The sequence below is a fragment of the Lissotriton helveticus genome, chromosome 12, assembly GCF_964261635.1.
Source record: "Lissotriton helveticus chromosome 12, aLisHel1.1, whole genome shotgun sequence".
In the NCBI taxonomy this organism is placed as follows: domain Eukaryota; kingdom Metazoa; phylum Chordata; class Amphibia; order Caudata; family Salamandridae; genus Lissotriton; species Lissotriton helveticus.
The window spans coordinates 422,861,500-422,882,912 of record NC_136073.1 but is presented as its reverse complement, the minus strand read 5'-3'; the positions used below and the strand labels follow the sequence as shown (position 1 = coordinate 422,882,912).

Genomic DNA, 21,413 nt, shown 5'->3' with positions numbered 1-21,413 from the left:
AGCAATGGGTATATGGAAGTACGCATCTTGGAGGTTCACATCCAATCTCCTGCTTGCAGATGTGGACATATTTGATGAAGGGCCAACATGCGAAACTTCTCCTTCACGATGACTCTGTTCGGCAGGCGAAGGTCCAGGATAGGTCTGAACTTGTGATCCTGGTCTTTTTTGGGCACAAGAAAGTACCTGGAGTAGACTCCCTTCCCTCGCTGCATGGAAGGAACCTCTTCTATGGCCTTTTATTGCAGAAGGGTTGCCACTTCCTGTCGGAGCAACTTTAGTTGGTGAGGACGAGATGTTTTTGGAGGAATGTCCTTTGGAAGCACACGAAAACGTGGTGCGTATCCATTGCGCAGTATATTGAGCACCTAACGATCTTTTGTGATGCTGCACCACTCTGCCAGATAATGTGAAGCACTTCCTCCCACTGGAGTGGGCAACGGCGCCAGAGGAAGCTCCTGCTCATGGCTTCCCTGCCGATCTGGCCGCGGTAGAGGACTGCTGCTGGTGACCACCTCTACCTCTGTTTGTTTAACGGCCCTGGTACTGCGACTTGCTTTGGTTTTTTCCATTGAGGGGTTTGAACCCTCTGCTGGTATCCCTTGCACTGGTTGGGCCTGTATCGACGCTTGATCTCCTTCTCCAAGCCAACTGCTTTGAGGGTATCAAGTTCCGCCTTCATCCTGCCCATTTCCTCACCTGTATGTGTGCCAAACAGAGAGGAGCTGGAAAACAGGAGATTTAGGATTCTCTGCTGCGCATCCGGCTTGAGTGCTGTCAGTCTCAACCAGGAGGATCTCCTGGCGCAAACTCCATGGGCATATGAATGCGCAGATAGTGTAGCGCCATCCGCTGCCGTGCTGATCACTTGGTTGGCAACAAGCGACCCCCTCGGTGATGATCTCTTCAAAGTCTGTTTGTCCCTCTTTTGGCAGCTTCTCTTTGAAGCGGTCCAAGGAGTCCCACAAGGCCCTGTCATAGCGACCTAATGTAAATGTAAATGTATTTGAGCTTCAGTACTGGATACTTTTAATGATGAAGCTGCCGAGCTGCAAACTTTACGTCCCCAAGAGTCCTGGGACCTACTTTCCTTATGGGGAGGAACCGATGAAGACGCAGCCACAGAATGAGTTTTCCTCGCTGCCGCAATAACAGAGTCGGCAGGCGGATCTGTCTTCAAGAAGACAGGGTCTGTGGAGGCCGGCTTGTATTTTTTCTAAATTCAAGCCGGCGCGGCCTTGATCGTAGCTGGCGTCAGGAAAATGTCCATCACCGGTTCCAGAAGACCAGGAACCAGGGGAAGTAATGGACGAGACGCTGCTCTCTGATGCAGAGTCTCAAAGATCACCGTTGTTGCCACCTGAGGGGTAGGCATCTCAAAGTTCAGCTTCTGAGCACCTCTCTGAAGCACATCATGGTAGGTGTTGATGTCATCTATCGGAGACACTCTCGATAAAGGGATGTCCGATAGGGTAGGGGAATAATCCCTCTTCGATGATAGAGTGGAAGAAGAAGACCACGACGGTGTCCGTCTCCTTCTGCGATGGGAACTATGTCTTCGTTCCTGTGACCTGCTCGTGTGCTCCTCACGTCTGGGAGAACATGATCTGTCTACTTCCTGCACCCATCTTTGTAAAGGTGACCTATGGAGGGGACTGGCGTATTCTTGTATCCGCTGTGTTGCTCCTGTATCCTTATTCCAGTGATGCAGGGGGGGGAGCCATCTTGGAGACAAGTGCACAGCAGGGGAAGCCTCCCTGTGCTGTGATGGAGACCTATGAGTAGGTCTGCTGGAACGCCTTTCTTGAGAGGCAGATCTTGTTGAAGGATGTCTGGAGGAATGAGAGGAAGTTTGGTGTGACGCCGATTCTGTTACCAGAACCACAGATGCATCTCTCGACCTCACTGAGGTAGGCCTTGACGTCAGGTGTGCTCCTCTCTACGTCGATCCGGACCTCCTTCTCGACGTCGATCTCCGGTCTGTTGTTGGATCCGGTCTAGACAATGCTTCTCTACTTCTCGACGTCGAATCCCTTGCAGACGACACCTGAACATCCCTTCGTCTCGACGTCGAACGTCGCTGAGCCGACTACGGTGGAGGGGTTTTGCTCCTCGACACCGAACGTTGTTGTGCAGATACAGATGAAGGGGCTCTGCTCCTCGATGCCGAAGTGTTGACGACGGCGAAGGGCTCTTCTTCCTCTTAGCCGATCGTCGTCGAGACGACGGCGGAGTGCCGATCCTTGACGCCGATCGTCCTCGAGACGACGGCGGAGGAGTTCCAATCCTCTATACCGATCTTCGCCGAGTTGACAACGGCAGAGGACTCCTGGCCCTCTACGTCGATCGACGGACGATGACAGAGGGGAACCTGCCCTCGACGCCGAACGTCGCGCCGCCGACGACGGGGGACTTCTACTCCTCGACTCCGATCGTCGCCGGGTTGACGACGGCGGAGGACTGATACTCCGACGCCGTTCGTTGCTGAGTTGACGATGGGGAGGGCTTCTGTTCCTCAACGCCGATCATCACCGGGTTGACGACGGCGGAGGATCACGATTCTTTGACGTCAACGACGTACCCGAATTGCGATGTCTTCTGGACAGCGAGCCAGCCGTCGATGGTCTATTCTTGGACAAATAACCTACCAGTGGTAGATTTTTCAGCACCGAGCCCGACGCTGAAGTAGAAGGGCGAGGGATCTTGCTTCTGGTTCGACATCTAGCCCTCTTGGAGCCCTTCCCCCACCGGTGACCTGCCTCTGGAAGACTTTTCTGCCAGTCCATAAAGACGGATTCTTTCTCTGTCCTTTAAAGTCCTTTTGGACAGGGTATGGCAATGAGGACAAGCCTTAGGGCAGAGGTCTTCAAACTTTTGTAGGTTGAGCCTCCCCAGCTGAATTTTTTTAGATGTTGGGCCCCCCCACCACCTGACAGAAATTTCTGGACTCGACCGCCACTCGCACATTCCGGGCATATTCAGCGAATACCATTCAATACAATAAGAGTGTTTAGTAAACTGCAGGTTTGTGAGTGGGTGGGTGTGGTGAAATGACAGAGGCTTATTACACAGCTCAAAACACCACTTGTTTTCTAGGGCTGCCTGATTGATCAATGACTGATAATAAACCGTATATCATACCTGGCCACCGCACCAAGCAGCCTAGCAAGAGAACCAAAGAAATCCCTTGCAGCGTAAATCCATACGTTGCTGAGATTTACAGAAATTGATTTATTTTCTCAGCTTGTGTAACTGTGTAAAACATGACATCTATGCATGGTCAGCAAAAATACTATATAAACCAAGGGGACAGGGACATTGAAACGCGTAGAATCGTGACCAAGGTGCCCCGAAACGCATAAATCACTCGCTTTTATCCTGTAATGATGATATGATCCTGAATTTAAGCACTTTGCAGTAGAAAACTTAAGGTGTGCGCCCCAAATCTTTCATAAAAGAAGTAATGTGTTTAATATTGAAAACAGCGTGGTTCCGCCGTAGGGAGAGGCACCCATGACGAGCGCTGCAACTCCCGGGAAGCCTGAACCGATGCGCTCGCAGCATGCATATATATATATATATATATATATATATATATATATATAGTATGTGTGCAGGTACATTATTTATAATCGTTCATAGAACAGATGATACAAACTGCATTTTATGGCACATAATAAGTATTTATCACTACCCATTAAAACCCATATTAACAATCTTACAATATCAAAATATTGAGTTTAAAAGTTAAGACTTCGCAGGCTACATGGAGTCCTTTAAAGAGTGAACATGACTGGGTCATTTTATTGAGAGTGTAAGCTTGCAGTTTACACAAGGACCTCTTAAAGAAAATCATTAGCCCACCAAACTACTTAACAAAACATTAAAATAAGTAGCTTAAACGTAGAGCTCTGCAAAAGGTACATTAACCCTCTGAGCTATTTTGTGATGATTTTGACATGTCAAACGGGTGCACTCTGATCTCTCCAGCAAATGCGTCATTTACCAGAGTTATCTCACCAGTATCACACCCTGAAACCTGCTGGATGCACACAGACCTACGCAGCAAGTGCCTTTACCTCCAAAGCAAGCTTAAAATGCAGTCGGTTTAATACAGAGTAAGGAAGTTAGAAAAGCTTGCCCATCACATTTTTCCGTCGACACTTCTGTGCAGCATATGTAAAAAAAAAAAAAAAATTTAAATGATAGGGTGTCTGTAATTCACTCCACTTCTCGTCCTGCTGCTCTTCTGGACTCTTCCCCCCTCACTCCGCTCCCTTATGCCATCGTCCTCAAATTATGGGTTTCTGAGGTACATATATTTCTATTTTCAGCACTGAACAAAAACGCTTTTTCATGACATTTGTGAAATCTTCACAATTAAACCCTCCCTTAAGAGCGACATGAGCCACAGTGAACTGCCAGTCTCTTTTTAGGTCTGGTTGACACCACAGCTGTCTGCAAAATGCATTGTCAGCAATTCTTTAATATATACATAAAAAAGTATTCCTCGCCTTATCTGCAGTCTTGTGTAACTGTCTTCCTTCCATGAGAGGATGAGGCTTAACGGTTGGAGCGGCCGAATTTGAAGCTGGGGACCAAGGTTGAATCTGGTGGGAGGCTCAAACATCCTGTGATTCTGGGCAAATCAAGTATTCACCCCATGCCTAAAAATGAATGTGTCCATCTGTAATGAGGACATATTCATTTTCTTTGTTAGGCAAGGGGAGATTAAGTGATTTGCCCAGAATCACAGGATGTTCAGTTTCAATGCCGAGACTCGAACTCTGGAAACTGTCTCTGTTCTGGGAAGAGCTAACTCTCCCAGGAGGGGGTTAATTCCAAGAGCTGAAATGCTTCAGCTGCAGTGGGAGGCGAGGGGTCTCCTCTGCTAAAACCGAAAGCGTGTCTGTTTGTTTTCGTTTTTAGCAGAGGAGACTCCTTGCCTCACACTTTAGCTGAAGCTAACAGCTCCGTGAATTAACCCCTTCCTGGGAGAGTTACCCAGACAAAAGGACGGGCACCTCCTGCCCCATTGATCTCCCCCCTCCCCCTTCCACATACCGGAGTCCTCTAAGATTTGCATGGAGGGAACAAAGGGTTTGCAGTGGAGGACGCGCCCCCCCTGGGAAGGGGGCGCGCCCCACAGATTGAAGAACACTGCCTTAGGGTCATGGTCCTTAGGCAAACAAAGAATACAGACCTCATGAGTGTCTGACCTGGCCGCCTTTTTACCACAAGAATGGCAGGGGTCAAAAACAGATGGCATTTTGAGTAGAAAAAAATGCCCAAAACTGTCAAAAAAAGACAGAACCTTACTTCAGAAGATGGAAGACGTTTAAGTAAGTAAAACATTTTCTAAAAAGTGAAGATTATTTCTGACTAAAATCAGAAAGAAGTGGAGCTGTGTAACCAGGATCCTTCCTGAAGGAGCCAGAAGAACAACTGACCTAAATGTCACCCCTGAGGCATGATGGGAAGCTGGAGGTCATGACTGCCTTAAAGGCACAGTGCCAGTTTATCTCTATGTTGCTATGAGTTAGCTTTTCAGTCTTTTTAGACTATGTTTCTGCAATGCAGCCAGGGAGCTGTATATTCTTTCAGTCCTTCGTGAGAGTTTCTTCTGACTGTTAAGCATTAAAACAGATTGAAAAAAACATGTTTTGCTGTTATTTTTCCCTGTTTCTAATGTATGCTTTTATGATATAATGGGAAGTCCTTACAGCATTATTCAGCTCTGGTGTGTATAAGGCTGCAGTTGCTTTTTTATATATTGTAACCTACCCCTTGAGGGACCGTGATCACACGAGGGAGTTTCCTGCACTGCCGAGATGCTCCGAGTTAACTGTTGCGCTTGGTTGGGGGGGGGGTGAAAGGTCCATGACAGCCGCTTGCCCACTTGGAAGACCCAGGTGCTAGGGGAGAAGAGGCAGGCACCGCCCACTGGGGTAGTACGAACGATTCTTGCTTGCCTTACTGGAGACTCGGAGCTCCGAGTTTTGAGACACTCCCTGGTACCTGCCAGAAAACTTCAACCAATCACAGCGAAGTAACCTGGTTAAAAGGTGGACATTTGTGTGTTTTTAACAATGGAAGGCATTTGAAAAAGTTTGACTACGAAACGCGTCATGCCGTAAAAACCAATTAAAGTGTGCTGGACCTGGTACCTGTGTGGCTTGTTCTTCCTGCCGAAGTGAACTTGGTTTTGGAGAGATATAGATATATATATACATATACATATATATGTGTGTGTGGCACATATATGATGTGCGTTTCCGGGGTCCCGCGCATGGGCGGGAAAATTCTAGTGCTTATGACTACTGATGAGGATCCCCTGGAAGAGAATATTTCGTTACTTATCTAACTTTTTAGGTTTCTGAACGATTTCGAATAATTATTTTGTGCGGTTATGAAAGTTCAGATGGCCTTTCCATTAAATAAATTAATTTGCTAGTGTTCTGCCAAAAAGGAACGTTCGGCAAATTTGCTAGTGTGACTGAATCTGCTGCACTCTGGGCTTTCAGGAGTCTGTAAGCTACCCAAGTAACTATGACAGATATGGGAACAAACCACCCAGGGTGGAAGCATTTTTAGAAGAAACTGATTAGGAACCTTTTACAGTGAGTGAATAAAGTGCATGTGCTCCACTATGAATCTGAGGCCAAATAGTCTGTTTCAACACAGTGGCTAGGAGCTAGCATCCTGCCAGAAGACTCAATGTATATGTATAGCTCTCACGTCTGCAACCCAGAACAAGAAAACAGTAGCAGTAGGATATGAAAGGATCTGGTGCATGCAAGCTCTAGCCTTTCCACCCTGATATCTTACAGAAAAGTTTATGAAGAGTTATAGGAAGAGCAAAGTATTTCAAAGGTCAGAGCTGTGAGCAAATTGTAATGCTTATTTATGTAGAGAAACCAAAAAGGCTTTCAGTAACTAAATACATTTTTTCATATGAGAGGTGCTCCCCACAACCGTATTTAGTCAACCACATCACAACAACTACCCAACAACTGCTACTTCGAACTCGGATGGGGGCATTTATCTCAAAAGATCAGGTTCCTGCATGGAAACAAACATGGCCAACATTACTCTGCGGCCAAGCAGAAGAAACTCTGATTCATTTACTGTGTATTTGTCCATCCCTGAATAACCTGAGACGTTTTTATCTATTACACGCATTTCACACATTTAAAATTAGATCTTGTTGGCCAGCAGTTATGTTAGCATTGAACAGCCAACTGTTACAGGTAGCACGCAGGGCCACCAGATTCTTGCAGAAAGTTAGCTTCTTAATACAGAAAACCGAAAAACATTGTATGAGATCAAATGCTTAAAACCAAAGGACTGAGGTGTTAATAATTTAGAACGTAAGACAACATCAATGTTTTTTACTATGATTGTATAGATTGCCTGTGTATTTTTTGTTCTTTTACCTTTTAAACGCCAATTGGAAGATTTTAGCACAAAAAATTGTATAGGTTTTAATTAACTATATACAATAAAATGTACTTACATTGTTTAAAAAAAACGTATTAAGGAAATCTTGCTGATGGCAAGGGAGGCATTTCAATTATTATGAATATGAAAAAGCTCACACTGCAAAGTTTAACGTAAAAAGGAAAATAGTAACAGTGCATCCTGGCAAATCTCCTTATTGGATGTCTCATAATGACAATCATTCAAAGGAGGGCTGGAAAGTAATCTATCTCTATAGATTTTGGATTCAGCCTCTTTCTCTACGCCGGTTACCTCCACAGAGCCTTCTCATCTACTAGTGGATTACCCTCTGAGACAGCCAGGATAGGATATCATATTCAGAGTACACCAACACCACCATAAAGGTATCTGCACAGCTAATACAATTGATCTGAATACTACAAATATATTAAAAAAAAGCACATCTATTGGTCACATTTCCTCATCCATCGCGCCAAGTGTTATGTATTATAACAGTATAACTGCACCTCAGTTGTTATTACGCACAACAGGGAAACACTTAGCACACACGCTAAAAACAAAGGCAACTCACGTCCAATCACACATCTCACAGTGTAACTTGCTATCCATTTAGGTAAGCGCTTCAATACCCCACATTGTGGTAGAAAGCAGTACACAAATGCTATAATTAGGCTGTTCAGGTTTTGGTTTCAACCAATTTCAACTGCTAGAAACACACCGGGCCAAACTCATTTCAACTGAGACTGGAAACCACTGATGAATTCCCCCTAAATACCATCATTGCAATATCCTCAAAGTGGATATGAGAGCACTTAGCAACAAAGGCCATAACAATAAACCAAAGTGAAACCAAAAACAGAGCATTTGCACCTGTGTTTAGTACACTATATTGGAGAAGGATCCAGCTCTGGAAATGTTTCTAAATAGGTCTGTGACATGCCAACAGGCACTTTAGTATTGGCAAGTTGCTCCACAGGTTGCTGAATATATTAGGAGAGGGGCTTCACATCTTGCACTACTCTACCAGATAAGAAACACAGCAGGGTCACGTAGAGCACACTGCTGCCTATCAGTTTAAACAAACATATTGATGCCCCCTTCTTTTTGCATTCCTTTGCCACTCAGCCTGCCTCTCTACCCCCATCAGAGACACTGTCAGACTGGCCAACATGAGTGCTTGGCATTTCTACATTGTCTGCCTTCATCATACTCAATCTGCACATCCTGTAGCAAGCTCAAAGTCCGGTACATTATCCATCATGATTGATGAAGCGGTACCCTAAATGGGAACAGCTTGGAACCTGACATTGGAGAGAGAGAGAGAGAGAGAGAGAGAGAGAGAGAGAGAGAGAGAGAGAGAGAGAGAGAGAGAGAGAGTGTGAGAGTGAGAGTGTGTGAGTGTGCTAAAAGAAGAAACTGTGTGTGTAATGGGCTGCTGCATAAGAGAGCTGAGGTTTATGGGTATTGAGTGGTGAGGAAGTATGTGCAAAAGTGAGTTGTGAATGTACTTGGTAATGGAATTATCTGCAGGAGGAAGGTAGGTGTGTGTGTGTGTGTGTGTGAGTGCCTGGTTAATGAAAGTGTATGTGTATGTTCTCTTGTGTCCCAGCTGCATGACTGAGTAGCCCAGTGAGTCAATGTTTTTACTTTGTAGTCCTTATTAGATAATGGGATAAAGAACACTACATATTGCAGATTACAGTGAAAAACCCTGGACAAGATAAGCTACTCAGGGAGGGACCTGCAAACCTTGAGCGCTCTGCTGGGGGTCTATGTGTAGTTGGGAGCAGTGTGAGCCTGGTTTCTGTGGATGTCAAGTTTCTGGGTGGATGTGAAGGAGGGAGCTATGTGTACTTGGCTACTGCATGTGTCGAGAGGCTTGGGATGTACGAGCAGAATGGAGTTTGGCGTGCTTGGCTACAGTGAATGAGCAAGCTGTATGCATGTTTGCAGATCAGGTATCCTCTCCAGGTTCAGCGCCAAGACATAATGCCAAAGTCAGGAGTATGTGGAACATAGAACAGAGACACATATATTTGGTGCACCTTCCCAAGCCTCAGGCAATTAGTTTCCAGGACAGTCTGCTGCAGTCTAAGTGTGTGATTATCCCTGTCTCTATTGGCAGGATAAACCGGATGATACATGCTGCTGGAGAGGTGGCATGTTAGGTTACTTTAGCTCTTTTGTTCAAATAGGAATGTTGGATGAATGTATACATTAGCCATAAATAAGACAAGGGATCTAAGATGAATAGGCCCAAGGGAACCATTAGGAGGAGCATAAAATATTTTCTTTAGAATGTGGTAAACTGTGAGTCTATCTCATAGCAGCCACAGCTAAACAAAAAAACAAGAACGTACAGGTTCTGGTAAACAAGGTGCTTATTATTTGGAGAAAGTTTTACAGAGAGAAAGCTGGTTCAATTAAGAAAATTATCTTTGCTGCCACAAACCACAAGTAACCTCCCAGTCTACTGAAGATGAATTAACAGAATTTTTATAAAGTGTACAGTGGGTGTATCACCAAGCAAGCTGAGCTAATGCTTTGCTGACAAAGCAAAACATAATCAAAGGGAGTACCTCCAGTCAGCTTTCATATGTCAATGGGTCAGCCACATGACAAAAGACAGGATGGCACAGCTTTCTGCATTTCACAAGCTGCGTTGTCCGTAAAGCTGAAAACAGACCTGTTTAGCTAGGTTGTTTTTTTTTTGGTTTTTTTAAATGATTTGTTTCTAGCGCCATTAAATACTGTTTTTCAATATCTAATAATCACCAATCAAAAGTGATCAAATAATCTGAGAACTTAAATCCACCACAATCAAACAGTGAAAATATAGAATGCCAAGTAGTTAAAATATTCTTAAGAAGCTTTGCAAAAGTAACATTTATTGATATTTTACCTACCAGATTCATGAGCTTCAGTCCTTCCAGCAGTTTGCAATTTTTATTCTTCAATCTGTGTGCTTCATCAATGATAACACAGCGCCACTCTATGGCATTGAGTTCTTGACAGCCACCAAGAATCATTTCAAAAGTAGTTATAATGGCATGGAATTTGTAAGCTCCACGAATAATACGCCCCTGGGGATGTGTGAACAAATATAACAATTTGTCAAGAAATTACAGAGCATCACATTTCTCATAGCTGTTATGTTTGCTCTAATATACTTTGATGCTCATAATTATTGAACGTAAGTAGTAAAATCTTTCTAGCAGGATAATTAGTACCAAATTTACTGTGTTTCAAATTTGACAAGTACATCTTTTCGGAACTATGGGAAAATCAAGAATTTTACAGATTACTTAATTTCAATACATCAAATTGATAAAATGCAGTGCTATCCCCCTTACAAGAAATGAATAGAGGCACACAATTATCCATATTCATACAGGAACCAGCGCTTCATGATTAAGTAGTATTAGTGACAACAGCATTAAGTTAATACAAATATCATCGAGCGAAGGAGACTTGAAGAAATAGTCTACATATTTAAGTGTTTATTTAGATTAGTTATGTTACAGTTGTTGAACAGCAATAAATCAGTTCCATGAAGCAAATGTTTCTATGCATATGAGTACATAACACGAGGATCTAGGCTTTAACCCCTTCCATGCTCATGACGGAACCACGCCGTCATGAGCACAGCTCACCCGTGGCTTATGACGGCGTGGTTCTGTCATGAGCATGCCAGCGCCACGCTCCTCCCTATCCCCACCGTGGCAGAATTATCACCACGTCCAACGGGTTAATGGTAAATGTACCAATTAACCAATACTACATTGTAATCAACCAAAACATTCAAAGAACCATTCACATATTTCGGCAAATAAGGACTTCCTGTTTCATATGATTATATAACTCTTTGCAGGGTATCCCCTTTACTAACTCTGCCATCCACAAATCTATTAGTGCTGCCCCACACCCTTATATTTGCTGTAGATCGGCTTCGTAGACATCACTCTTTTTTCAACACAAGGAATTATGTCAAATGTGTATATCACATATACACATTGTCCCTATAATCGTCCGCCTCCCCCTCAAGCCCTAGCCGCTTTCGTCCCTATTGATCTATCTAGCTCCCTTAGAATTCTTAAAAGCCTAAAGTCTGGCTCACCATCAGATCCATGTGCTACTAGACGTTTGGCCGCCGCCATGGAAACTATCAACCCTGAAGCCAACAGGCTTATTAACATGTTCCTCCAGGAGGCGAAGGTCCTGCTGACCTGAAAGCAAGCTAAGATCCTGCCCCACTTGATAAAGCCCTCTCTTGATCCTATGTACCCTGGGAGCTATCGCCCTATTTCCCTCTTGCCTAGCATGGCAAAGGTGTGCGAAAAAGTAGTGACCAGACAGTTGACAAAATTTATAGAGGGTGCAGGCCTGCTCCATCCGGCCCAGTCAGGATTTAGGGATAACCATAGGACCGAACTCGCCTTGGTTGAAGTCTTGGAGGCTATCCGTGAATACTTGGACGCCGGTGGTAGGGCAGCCTTGATTTTGCTTGACCTCACAGCGGCATTCGATACGGTTTCCCACTCACTGTTATTGACCAGACTGGCTGAGATAGGCATTACTGGCGCGGCTGGGGCTGGCTTAAATCTTTTCTCTAGGACCGCATGCAACAGGTCTGGATTCCTCCAGCCTCTTCCTCTCCCCAGAGAGTAACCACGGGGGTCCCACAGGGATCCTCCCTTCGCCCTCTCCTTTTTAATATTTACGTAACTCCCTCAGTTCAATTGGCAGAGGATCTGGGTGCAAAAATCATCGCCTACGATGAGGACATGCAGCTTCTGTTCACTTGGAGAAAAAAATAAGAATTCTGTTGACGCTGACCAAAAATGCTTGACTTTAGTTTTTCATTGGTTGTCTTATGTGCAACGAAGAAAAATCCTTAATTCTTCTCTTCGGGAAGTTTCCCTCCAATTTTAGAGAAACACTCTGGCCGCCCGGCTCAGCCTCACCAGTATCGGCTGCCACCCCGTAAAAAATTTGTGGATTTGGTACGAGGAGAACCTCACCTTCTAAACTCAGATTAAGAAGCTGGCCGGGACGTGTTTTGGGCTTTTTTCCCCTCCTGCCTAGGGGCGACAAGGGAAATGGTCACCCGGGCCCTTATTCTATCTCGGATTATGCTAACGCGCTCTATGCTGGCATTCCAGGCTATCTGTTGAACAGGTTGCAGGTAGTCCAGAATGCAGCTGTCAGGCTCCTTCTTGACATTCCTGCAAGAAATAGCTTGAGAGAACATCTGAGAGCACTACACTGGCTGCCTGTTGCCGAGCGGGTGAAATTCAAAACCCTTGTTATAGCTCACCGCGCGCTCCATGCCTTAGGTCTAATCCATCTCCAAAACCACTTTTCCTTTTATGTTCCATCAAGACTACTCCGTTCCACGTACAAACTTTTGTCCACGGTTCCCCGGTTTCGGTTACAAAGAATGGGGGGCTGTTCACTTACTGCGAAGGCCGCTTTGGCCTGGAATGCGCTTCTGCCTGCCCTACGTAGCACCCAAGAACTCGCCCTTTAAAAAAAAAAAATTTGAAAACCATTCTCTTTAACTAAGTTGGCTATGTACTTCCTCTCAAGGTTCGCGCCTGGGCACTCTTGTAGTATCCGAGCGTGGTATAAGTGGAAATAACATAACAATCAGACTACTTCTTTCCAATAAACCTTCCAGAAATCTGAAGTCTTATGAAATTCAACTGACGCATGCTTATAGTCCTTCATGTCCCACAAATATCTGAATCTATCTGCTGTAGTTTTTCATTTTTGTAGTTGTCTTAGGGAAACCCTCCAACTTCTTTATCTAACTCATTACTTCAATCCAGCTTATAGTCTAAAAATATTTCAGGGGGCGTGGCCAAGTTGGAGGCGTGATAGGGCGGGTTTTGACGGAGCTCCGTCCTTGCCTGGTTTATAGCATCATCCATAGCATCCCCTGGCCAGTAAAAGGCCACAGGGGTGCGACTGGCCCTTAGGTGAGCGTCATTTGCCCTGGGGCTCGTGGACCGAGCGATTGGTGGACGGGGGTTCGACGGATCCAGGGCCTATCCCACACGGGCTTCCTTACCTCCTGAAGTCAGCGGCAGAAGGTGGAGGCAAACGTGGGGACGGGCCTTGTCTACCCCACTGAAGAGGACACAAAGCTCCAGCTGGTTCGGCCCGCTCTGGAACGTCTGGTGTGCAGTCTGGCGTTTGTGCACCCGGGGCTAGCGGCAACGGGTTGAGGCAGGCAAGAGAACTGGGCTTGTCGGCCCCCACTAGAGAAGATCAGACTCTCCTGCTGAAGCAGCCTGACCTGTTTTTGTATGCCTTGCTGGGGCCAGGCCTTGGAAAGGCTCGGGGCGTGTTTGGTCGGCCTGTAGAGATTGCATTGGCACCGGTAGAAGTGCAGCTGCCCGCGCTCCCCCGGCTGCCCCTCCCAATTTGCTGGACATGAGGAGACCTGGATCCGCAGTGGGCGCCACAGCTTAGGCCTGTGTAGGGCCCGACTCAGTGCAGTCCCCCCCTCCTTTCCTTATAAACTGGGTCATTGAATCTGGGTGCGCCCCTTGGGGAGGTGGGGAGGGGGGGGAGGGTGGGGGGGGTGGGTGATGGGTCAGGAGAGCAGTACAGCCTGCACATTACGCCCCTGTATCTGCTGGCCTGGCTGGGTCCTGGGACTCAATTTTTGAGCCTGCAGTGTGACTGACTACATCTCACACGGCTGAGCGGGCATGGGGGCCCTGTCGCTCCTCCAGTTTGGGCCCTGTTTTTCCTGAGACCCAGCTAGTGTATCCTGAATACACTTTCCACTGCCCAGCCCAGTTTTCTTGGGTGCTGCGGGCTGCGAGAGGTCCCACCGGACCACCTCTTGAGCTTGGACTGCCCCTCAATCCTGAAGTCAACAGGTGTGGGAGGCGCATCTGACCCCCCCCCCCCCCCCCCCCCCGTGGAGTCAGTTCGATGTTTGGAGTGGCTCTTGATCCTTGGGACCAGCGGTGGAGTGGCGCCTTACAGAAAGCTTTGTCACCCAAGCCCGGGAGCAGACGGGAGACACCTTATATAGATATGTCTGGGTGCACTAGAGAGGGAATTGTCCTTTGCCCACACCACGATCCGTCTACGGGTCTTGTCAAGCAGCTCCCTGATTCCATACTATTGCAGAGATGGCCACATCAAAAACAAAGGACCGTTCAGTCCGCCACCTGAGATCACTACTTCATTACACCCCCGAGATTGAATCGGGCGGATCGCTTATTTTTCCAGTGCTATTTTTAAAATTGTATTCTCCCTTGTGTCCGACCCCTTTTTTAAAATATCCCCTCGCTGCTTTGCATAATTGCACTTTGGACCACTCGCTTTTTCTGAAAGCCATAATTTTACCTGGGGAACTGGCGCTATAGTGTGAGGATTATTACTTTCCTCTTCCCACGATCCCAAGGTGCTCGGCAGGGCTGGTGAAGCCCCGGGTCCCGGATTACGTGGCGGCCATCTTTGGTTGGGCTGTAGTTGCCACTACAAAAGGGGAGGCGGGAACCAAAACGCGAGAGATCACTACTTCATTACACCCCCGAGATTGAATCGGGCGGATCGCTTATTTTTCCAGTGCTATTTTTAAAATTGTATTCTCCCTTGTGTCCGACCCCTTTTTTAAAATATCCCCTCGCTGCTTTGCATAATTGCACTTTGGACCACTCGCTTTTTCTGAAAGCCATAATTTTACCTGGGGAACTGGCGCTATAGTGTGAGGATTATTACTTTCCTCTTCCCACGATCCCAAGGTGCTCGGCAGGGCTGGTGAAGCCCCGGGTCCCGAATTACGTGGCGGCCATCTTTGGTTGGGCTGTAGTTGCCACTACAAAAGGGGAGGCGGGAACCAAAACGCGAGAGATCACTACTTCATTACACCCCCGAGATTGAATCGGGCGGATCGCTTATTTTTCCAGTGCTATTTTTTAAATTGTATTCTCCCTTGTGTCCGACCCCTTTTTTAAAATATCCCCTCGCTGCTTTGCATAATTGCACTTTGGACCACTCGCTTTTTCTGAAAGCCATAATTTTACCTGGGGAACTGGCGCTATAGTGTGAGGATTATTACTTTCCTCTTCCCACGATCCCAAGGTGCTCGGCAGGGCTGGTGAAGCCCCGGGTCCCGGATTACGTGGCGGCCATCTTTGGTTGGGCTGTAGTTGCCACTACAAAAGGGGAGGCGGGAACCAAAACGCGAGAGATCACTACTTCATTACACCCCCGAGATTGAATCGGGCGGACCGCTTATTTTTCCAGTGCTATTTTTAAAATTGTATTCTCCCTTGTGTCCGACCCCTTTTTTAAAATATCCCCTCGCTGCTTTGCATAATTGCACTTTGGACCACTCGCTTTTTCTGAAAGCCATAATTTTACCTGGGGAACTGGCGCTATAGTGTGAGGATTATTACTTTCCTCTTCCCACGATCCCAAGGTGCTCGGCAGGGCTGGTGAAGCCCCGGGTCCCGGATTACGTGTCGGCCATCTTTGGTTGGGCTGTAGTTGCCACTACAAAAACGGTCGGCCATGTCTCCGCGCAGCGGACGCGGTCAGCGGACGCGCCGGATCAGTGCCGGAGTCGTGCCAGAGTCCTGCCCTTCTGCGCCCGTCCGCGCACGGAGGGGCGCAGGGGCAGGTCCCCCCACCAAACGTATTACATACTCTGGTGAGGAAATCCGTCATCTGAATGGGGCCATACCATCTCTAGACCTGGCTACACTTACTCGTATTGAGGAATTGTCTATCCAGGCACTGCAGATAGGTAGGTCCCGAGCCTCCCCGCATACTCTAAAGCTCGTCAGCCTAAACACTAGGTCGCTATGTTGTCATAGTCTTGAAATATACACTCTACTACAGGGCGAAGACATCGACATCCTGACCTTATCCAAGACCTGGATGGGGGATAATTCCCTACCAGACATCATAGCTGCCGTCCCTGTAAATTACGACATCCATTGGCAGAATCGCATAGGAAACACCCGAGGGGGAGGGGTGGCAATAATATTCAAGAAACATTTAGCAGTGACTAAAATACTGGTGGAGTCGGCGGATTTGGCCGACTTGCTGGCGATAAAAATTATGTTTGATAACACGTGTGTTACAGTTCTTACAGTTTATCGCCCTCCCAACGCCACCCCAGGTTTTAATGACTCCTTCATGACCTATGCCTCCGACATGTGCTCCAGATATAGAAATGTCATAGTTACAGGAGACTTCAATTTTCACTGGGACAAAGATAGGAAACAGCCAGCGGCTAGCACCCTAGAGACAACCATGTCCTCTCTAGGATTCAGGCAGCTTGTAAACGCTCCCACCCATATAAAAGGCCACACCCTAGATCTGATATGGACCACAGATCTCAGGGTGGTACTAGCTGGAATCCTCCCTTGTATCTGGTCAGACCACCACCTGATCTACTATGACATCGCCCTGGATACCATACCCCACGCCCAGCACCTAAAACCAGACTGACCCGTCAGTGGAAAAACGTAGACCAACATACACTGACTACATCACTCAGAGGAACTGTCCAGCCGATAATGCTTAATCAAGATGTAGATCAGGATTGTAAGGACACAATGGACTATTTGGCAAAGGCCATTGATCGGATAGCCCCTGAGAAACTTCAGACAAAAAACAGTGGGAAAAAGGGAGCCCCTTGGTTTACACCCGCCTTGAGGGACCAAAGGAAGGCCCTACGTAATATAGAGAGAAACTGGAGGAGGAATAAGGACACAGCTACTTGTGAACAATACAAGATGATGTTTCGCAGCTATAAAAAATCAATCCGGACAACCAAAGCTGCATTCTATGAGGTCCGTATAAATACGGCGAACAATGTTCAAAAGGAAACGTTTAAAATCCTGAAGGAACTAACAAAAAGAGCCCAGGATGCAGGAAGTAGCATAGACTGTGATACTTTCCAGAAATATTTTCTGGATAAGGTTGATACTATCATGCACGAAATAAAAAGCATGGGGTGCAGCCCAATTGAGCAGCAGATTGTTCTAAATCCAACTGCCAGTTGCTTATCATCATTTCCCCCTATGGATTCACTAACCCTTGAATCACTGATGAGAAAGACAAAATCTGGCTCTCCAGCAGATCCATGCCCCCCAAGTATTTTCTGCTTGGCAGGCCCAATTCTAGAGGACCATATCCTAGCTACATTGAATAAATCCCTGAGTACTGGCAGGCTCCCCACTAGCTTCAAAGAAGCCCGTGTGAGACCGCTGCTAAAAAAAGTGGGGGCAGATCCCAATGCCTTAAAAAATTATAGACCCATATCCCAGCTGCCTTTCCTGTCCAAAGTACTCGAGCAACATGTACTAAAGTCTCTGTCAAGCTACCTGGAGTCTAACCATCTACTCCATGAGAGGCAGGCAGGCTTCCGTGCACACCACAGCACCGAGTTGGTTATGCTCTCGGTGCTGGACGAGCTCAGAAGGATGGCTGACAGTAAGAGACCGAGCGCCCTGATTTTGTTAGATCTATCAGCGGCGTTCGATACTGTCAGCCACTCCCTTCTGTTGGACAGGCTGGCTGGGTTTGGGATTCAGGGCTTAGCTCTTCGGTGGCTGGATTCATTACTATCTGGGAGAACCCAGAGAATCCAGATGGGAGACAGTGTATCAGGAGTGGGAAGTCTGACTTGTGGCGTCCCCCAGGGCTCAGCATTATCCCCACTCCTGTTTAACCTATACCTGCAGCCCCTGATTAACACACTAGCGGGGATGGGCTGTCGGGTGTTTAACTATGCTGATGACACTCAGCTGCTGCTGGGCATAGATGACACAGTACAAGCCCAGTCACACGCTCAGGACATACTTAGATATACGGTCCACTGGATGTCCACCAACCAGCTTAAAATTAATCCGGAAAAGACAGAGGTGCTGATAGTACCATCCAAGTGCTCCTCCTGGAGTGCCTTGTATTGGCCCCAGGAGCTGGGCCCATCCCCACAGCCAGCAGTCACAGTCAAAAGTCTGGGTATTAAGCTGGACAGTGCCCTTTCAATGACCAACCAGGTTTCCACCGTGGTCGGCACCTGTACTGGTCTTCTAAGACAGTTGCGCAAACTAGTCCCTCTCCTCTCCCAGTCGATGCTACGTACAGTGGTCTCGGCCACTATAGTGTCAAGACTTGACTATGGCAATGCGCTCTACTTAGGGTTGCCAAAAATGCTAACAAACAGACTTCAGGTAGTCCTAAATGACGCCGCTAGACTTATTTTCAACCTTCCGCGGAGAACGCATGCCTCTCCACTATTAAAAAGTCTACACTGGCTGCCAATTGGACAGAGGTCCGTTTTTAAAAGCCTCTGTATAGCCCACAAAGCCATCTATGGGAAGGCCCCGACCTACATCAAGGAACGGATTGAGATATATAGGCCGGAAAGAAATCTCAGGTCCTCTGATGCCAAACTCCTTGTATGTCCTCGTTTCAAACTGGCCACAATGGGAGGGAGATCCTTTTCGGTTCTACTACCTAACCTTTGGAACGCCCTGCCTGAGACACTCCGAAAGGAGGGGAATTTACTCCGTTTCAGGAAAGCCTTGAAAACTAATTTGTTCAGAACAGCACTCAGCTCAGCTTAAGTACTCCACCCTTTTTATATCCCGGATGTTTTGTTTTGTGGTCAAAGCGCCCTGAGACCTGTAGGTGACCCGGCGCTATATAAACCCATAATAACAATAACAATAACAATAACCTGCTGCTGAAGGAGGCGGGGGTTGCCCAGCAGGAGAAGACCGGGGCGAACGAGTCGAGGCTCCCTGGCAGGGGAGAAGGCGCCGAGGGACCGGTCACGCATGTGTTTCTGGAATCTCGCTTCCCTCCACTGCGAGATGACCTATAGACAGTAAAGAAGGACCTGGTCTTGGACTTAAGAGAAGCGCGCTGCGATAGCGACAAAGTAGAGGAGAGAGTAGCGACCCTGAAGGAGGGTGCGATGGCAAGGGAAACAGAAATTGAAGCCAGTCAACAAGAAATGATTCGCCTCCAGGATAAGCAATCGGACTTGCAGGCCCATGCTGAGGACTTGGAGAACAGGTCAAACAACATCTGCATCCGGGGTGTTCCTTCACGTGCGGCGGGCAAGGACCTTGAGGGATATGTCTAGGCCCTCTCCAGTACTATCGTGGGAGATGGAGCGCCGACCAACAAAGATAGGTCGGTGTCACCAGGTGAGGCAGCCCCGGGCACCGCCTCGTCCGCCAGCCGTCGCCTTGGTTTGTGTCAATAACTTCAGAGAGAAGGAAGCAATACTTGAGGCTGCCAGATAGGAGCAGAAATTACAATTCCGCGGTCATTCGCCACAGCTGTTCCAGGACCTTGCAGCGACTCTTCAGAAAAGAAGGGAGTTCCGCCTGTCATCACTCACGCTTGAAGGGAATTGCCTACTCCTGGCACCAGTGTGTATAATACATCAACATTTGTAACAAGCAAGGGAAGAGAAAGTGCAAAACAACAAATCTACAGAATAAACCAATTATCACAATACTAAAAATTATCACAATACAAAAAATAATCATACAAATAAAAGCAAAAAACAATAAAAAGGAAGTGGCAATCAATACTTTACTTGAGAAAGTATTGATTGCCACTTCCTTTTTATTGTTTTTTGCTTTTATTTGTACGATTAATTTTTAGTATTGTGATAATTGGTTTATTCTGTCATTGTTTGTGTAAATTTGATGCATTTAATACATGATTTTAAAAGAAATATCATTAAAAAGAATGGAGTTTTTAATAATTGTGTAGATTTGTTGTTTTGCACTTTCTCTTCCCTTGCTTGTTACAAATGTTGATATATTATACACACTGTTTAATTCCCTGTCCTATGAACTATCAATTTTGAACAGGGGGTCCTTGTTGTTTACATTATACTACTCCTGGCACCATCCCTTTCCCCTTCCGTTTCAACTTTATGGCAAGTTGTTCCAGTTGCGTTGCCTGTCGGAGGCGTGCAATGCCCTTGGCATCGGCCAGAGGTCCGGGTCTCCTGAGGGTATGGGAGCAGGACACACTAGCTCCCTATCCCTCGGTAGGGCTGACTTGGCTCGCTCAATGCGGGCTGAGCGAAGTCTGGCGCTCGCTCCATCCCGACAAATGCAACTTCACCTTTTACTCTGCAGGCCACAAGACTTAGGCATGTCTGGACCACTTCCTAGCTTCCAACCTCAGTTCGGGAACGAGTAACTACCTTCACCTTTGAGCCCGGTACGTTATCTGAACATGCCCCTATGACACTCACCTTGCGCATCTCCGCTCCCCACGCCCAGACCCCACCTTGGCGTTTGCAGGAGACACTTCTACAATCACCAGACACAGTAGCCACCCTAAAAAAAAAAACACTGGTCAACTACCTGGCCCTCAATGACATTGTCACGGTTGCCCTTGCCTCTGTGTAGGAGGCCCTAAAAGCCTCTGTTAAAGGCCCTAAAAGTGGTCGAATGCAGGGCCTTCATAGCGAAGGCCATGCATGACAACAAACTGCGGAAAGGTAAACGGCAGGAACTTAAGAAGTCTATATTAGAATTGGAATCTATCCACAAGCGCACCAGAGCCCCTCAGGTGGGGCGTGAACTGGAGAAGGTGAGGTGGCAGCTCGCACAGTTAGACCAAGAAAGATCAGAATTTGAAATGTTAAGCCTTAAGCATAAATTTTACCCAGGGCCCAACAAAGGGGAGAGGATGGTAGCTCATCTGTTGCACAGCAAGCACACGCGGTCAAGTCTATCCAGCCGCGTGAGGGCCCAATGGTCTGACGCTATTAGCATAGCCGAGAATTTTCAGGCGTATTACACTGATCTATATGCAGGGGACCCCTACTTGGACCCAAACCCGCGGCATTATGTCCGAGCAGCGGCGGTCACGTCTCTCCCCACTGCAGAAGCTGAGGCATTTGAGAGGTGGCTATTCCTTATATCAGACAATAA

At 46.9% G+C, this 21,413-nt stretch overlaps 1 protein-coding gene across 2 annotated transcripts in view; it reads right to left on the bottom strand.

The window, feature by feature from the left end:
- The window catches only part of CHD9 (chromodomain helicase DNA binding protein 9), a 2,123,706-nt gene that overhangs the window by 1,418,392 nt on the left and 683,901 nt on the right, over positions 1–21,413 (bottom strand). For both annotated transcript variants that reach the window (XM_078670246.1, XM_078670247.1), the window contains exon 15: positions 10,368–10,544. In XM_078670246.1, the coding sequence (XP_078526372.1) occupies positions 10,368–10,544 (177 nt within the window). The remainder of the gene's footprint in view (positions 1–10,367; positions 10,545–21,413) is intronic.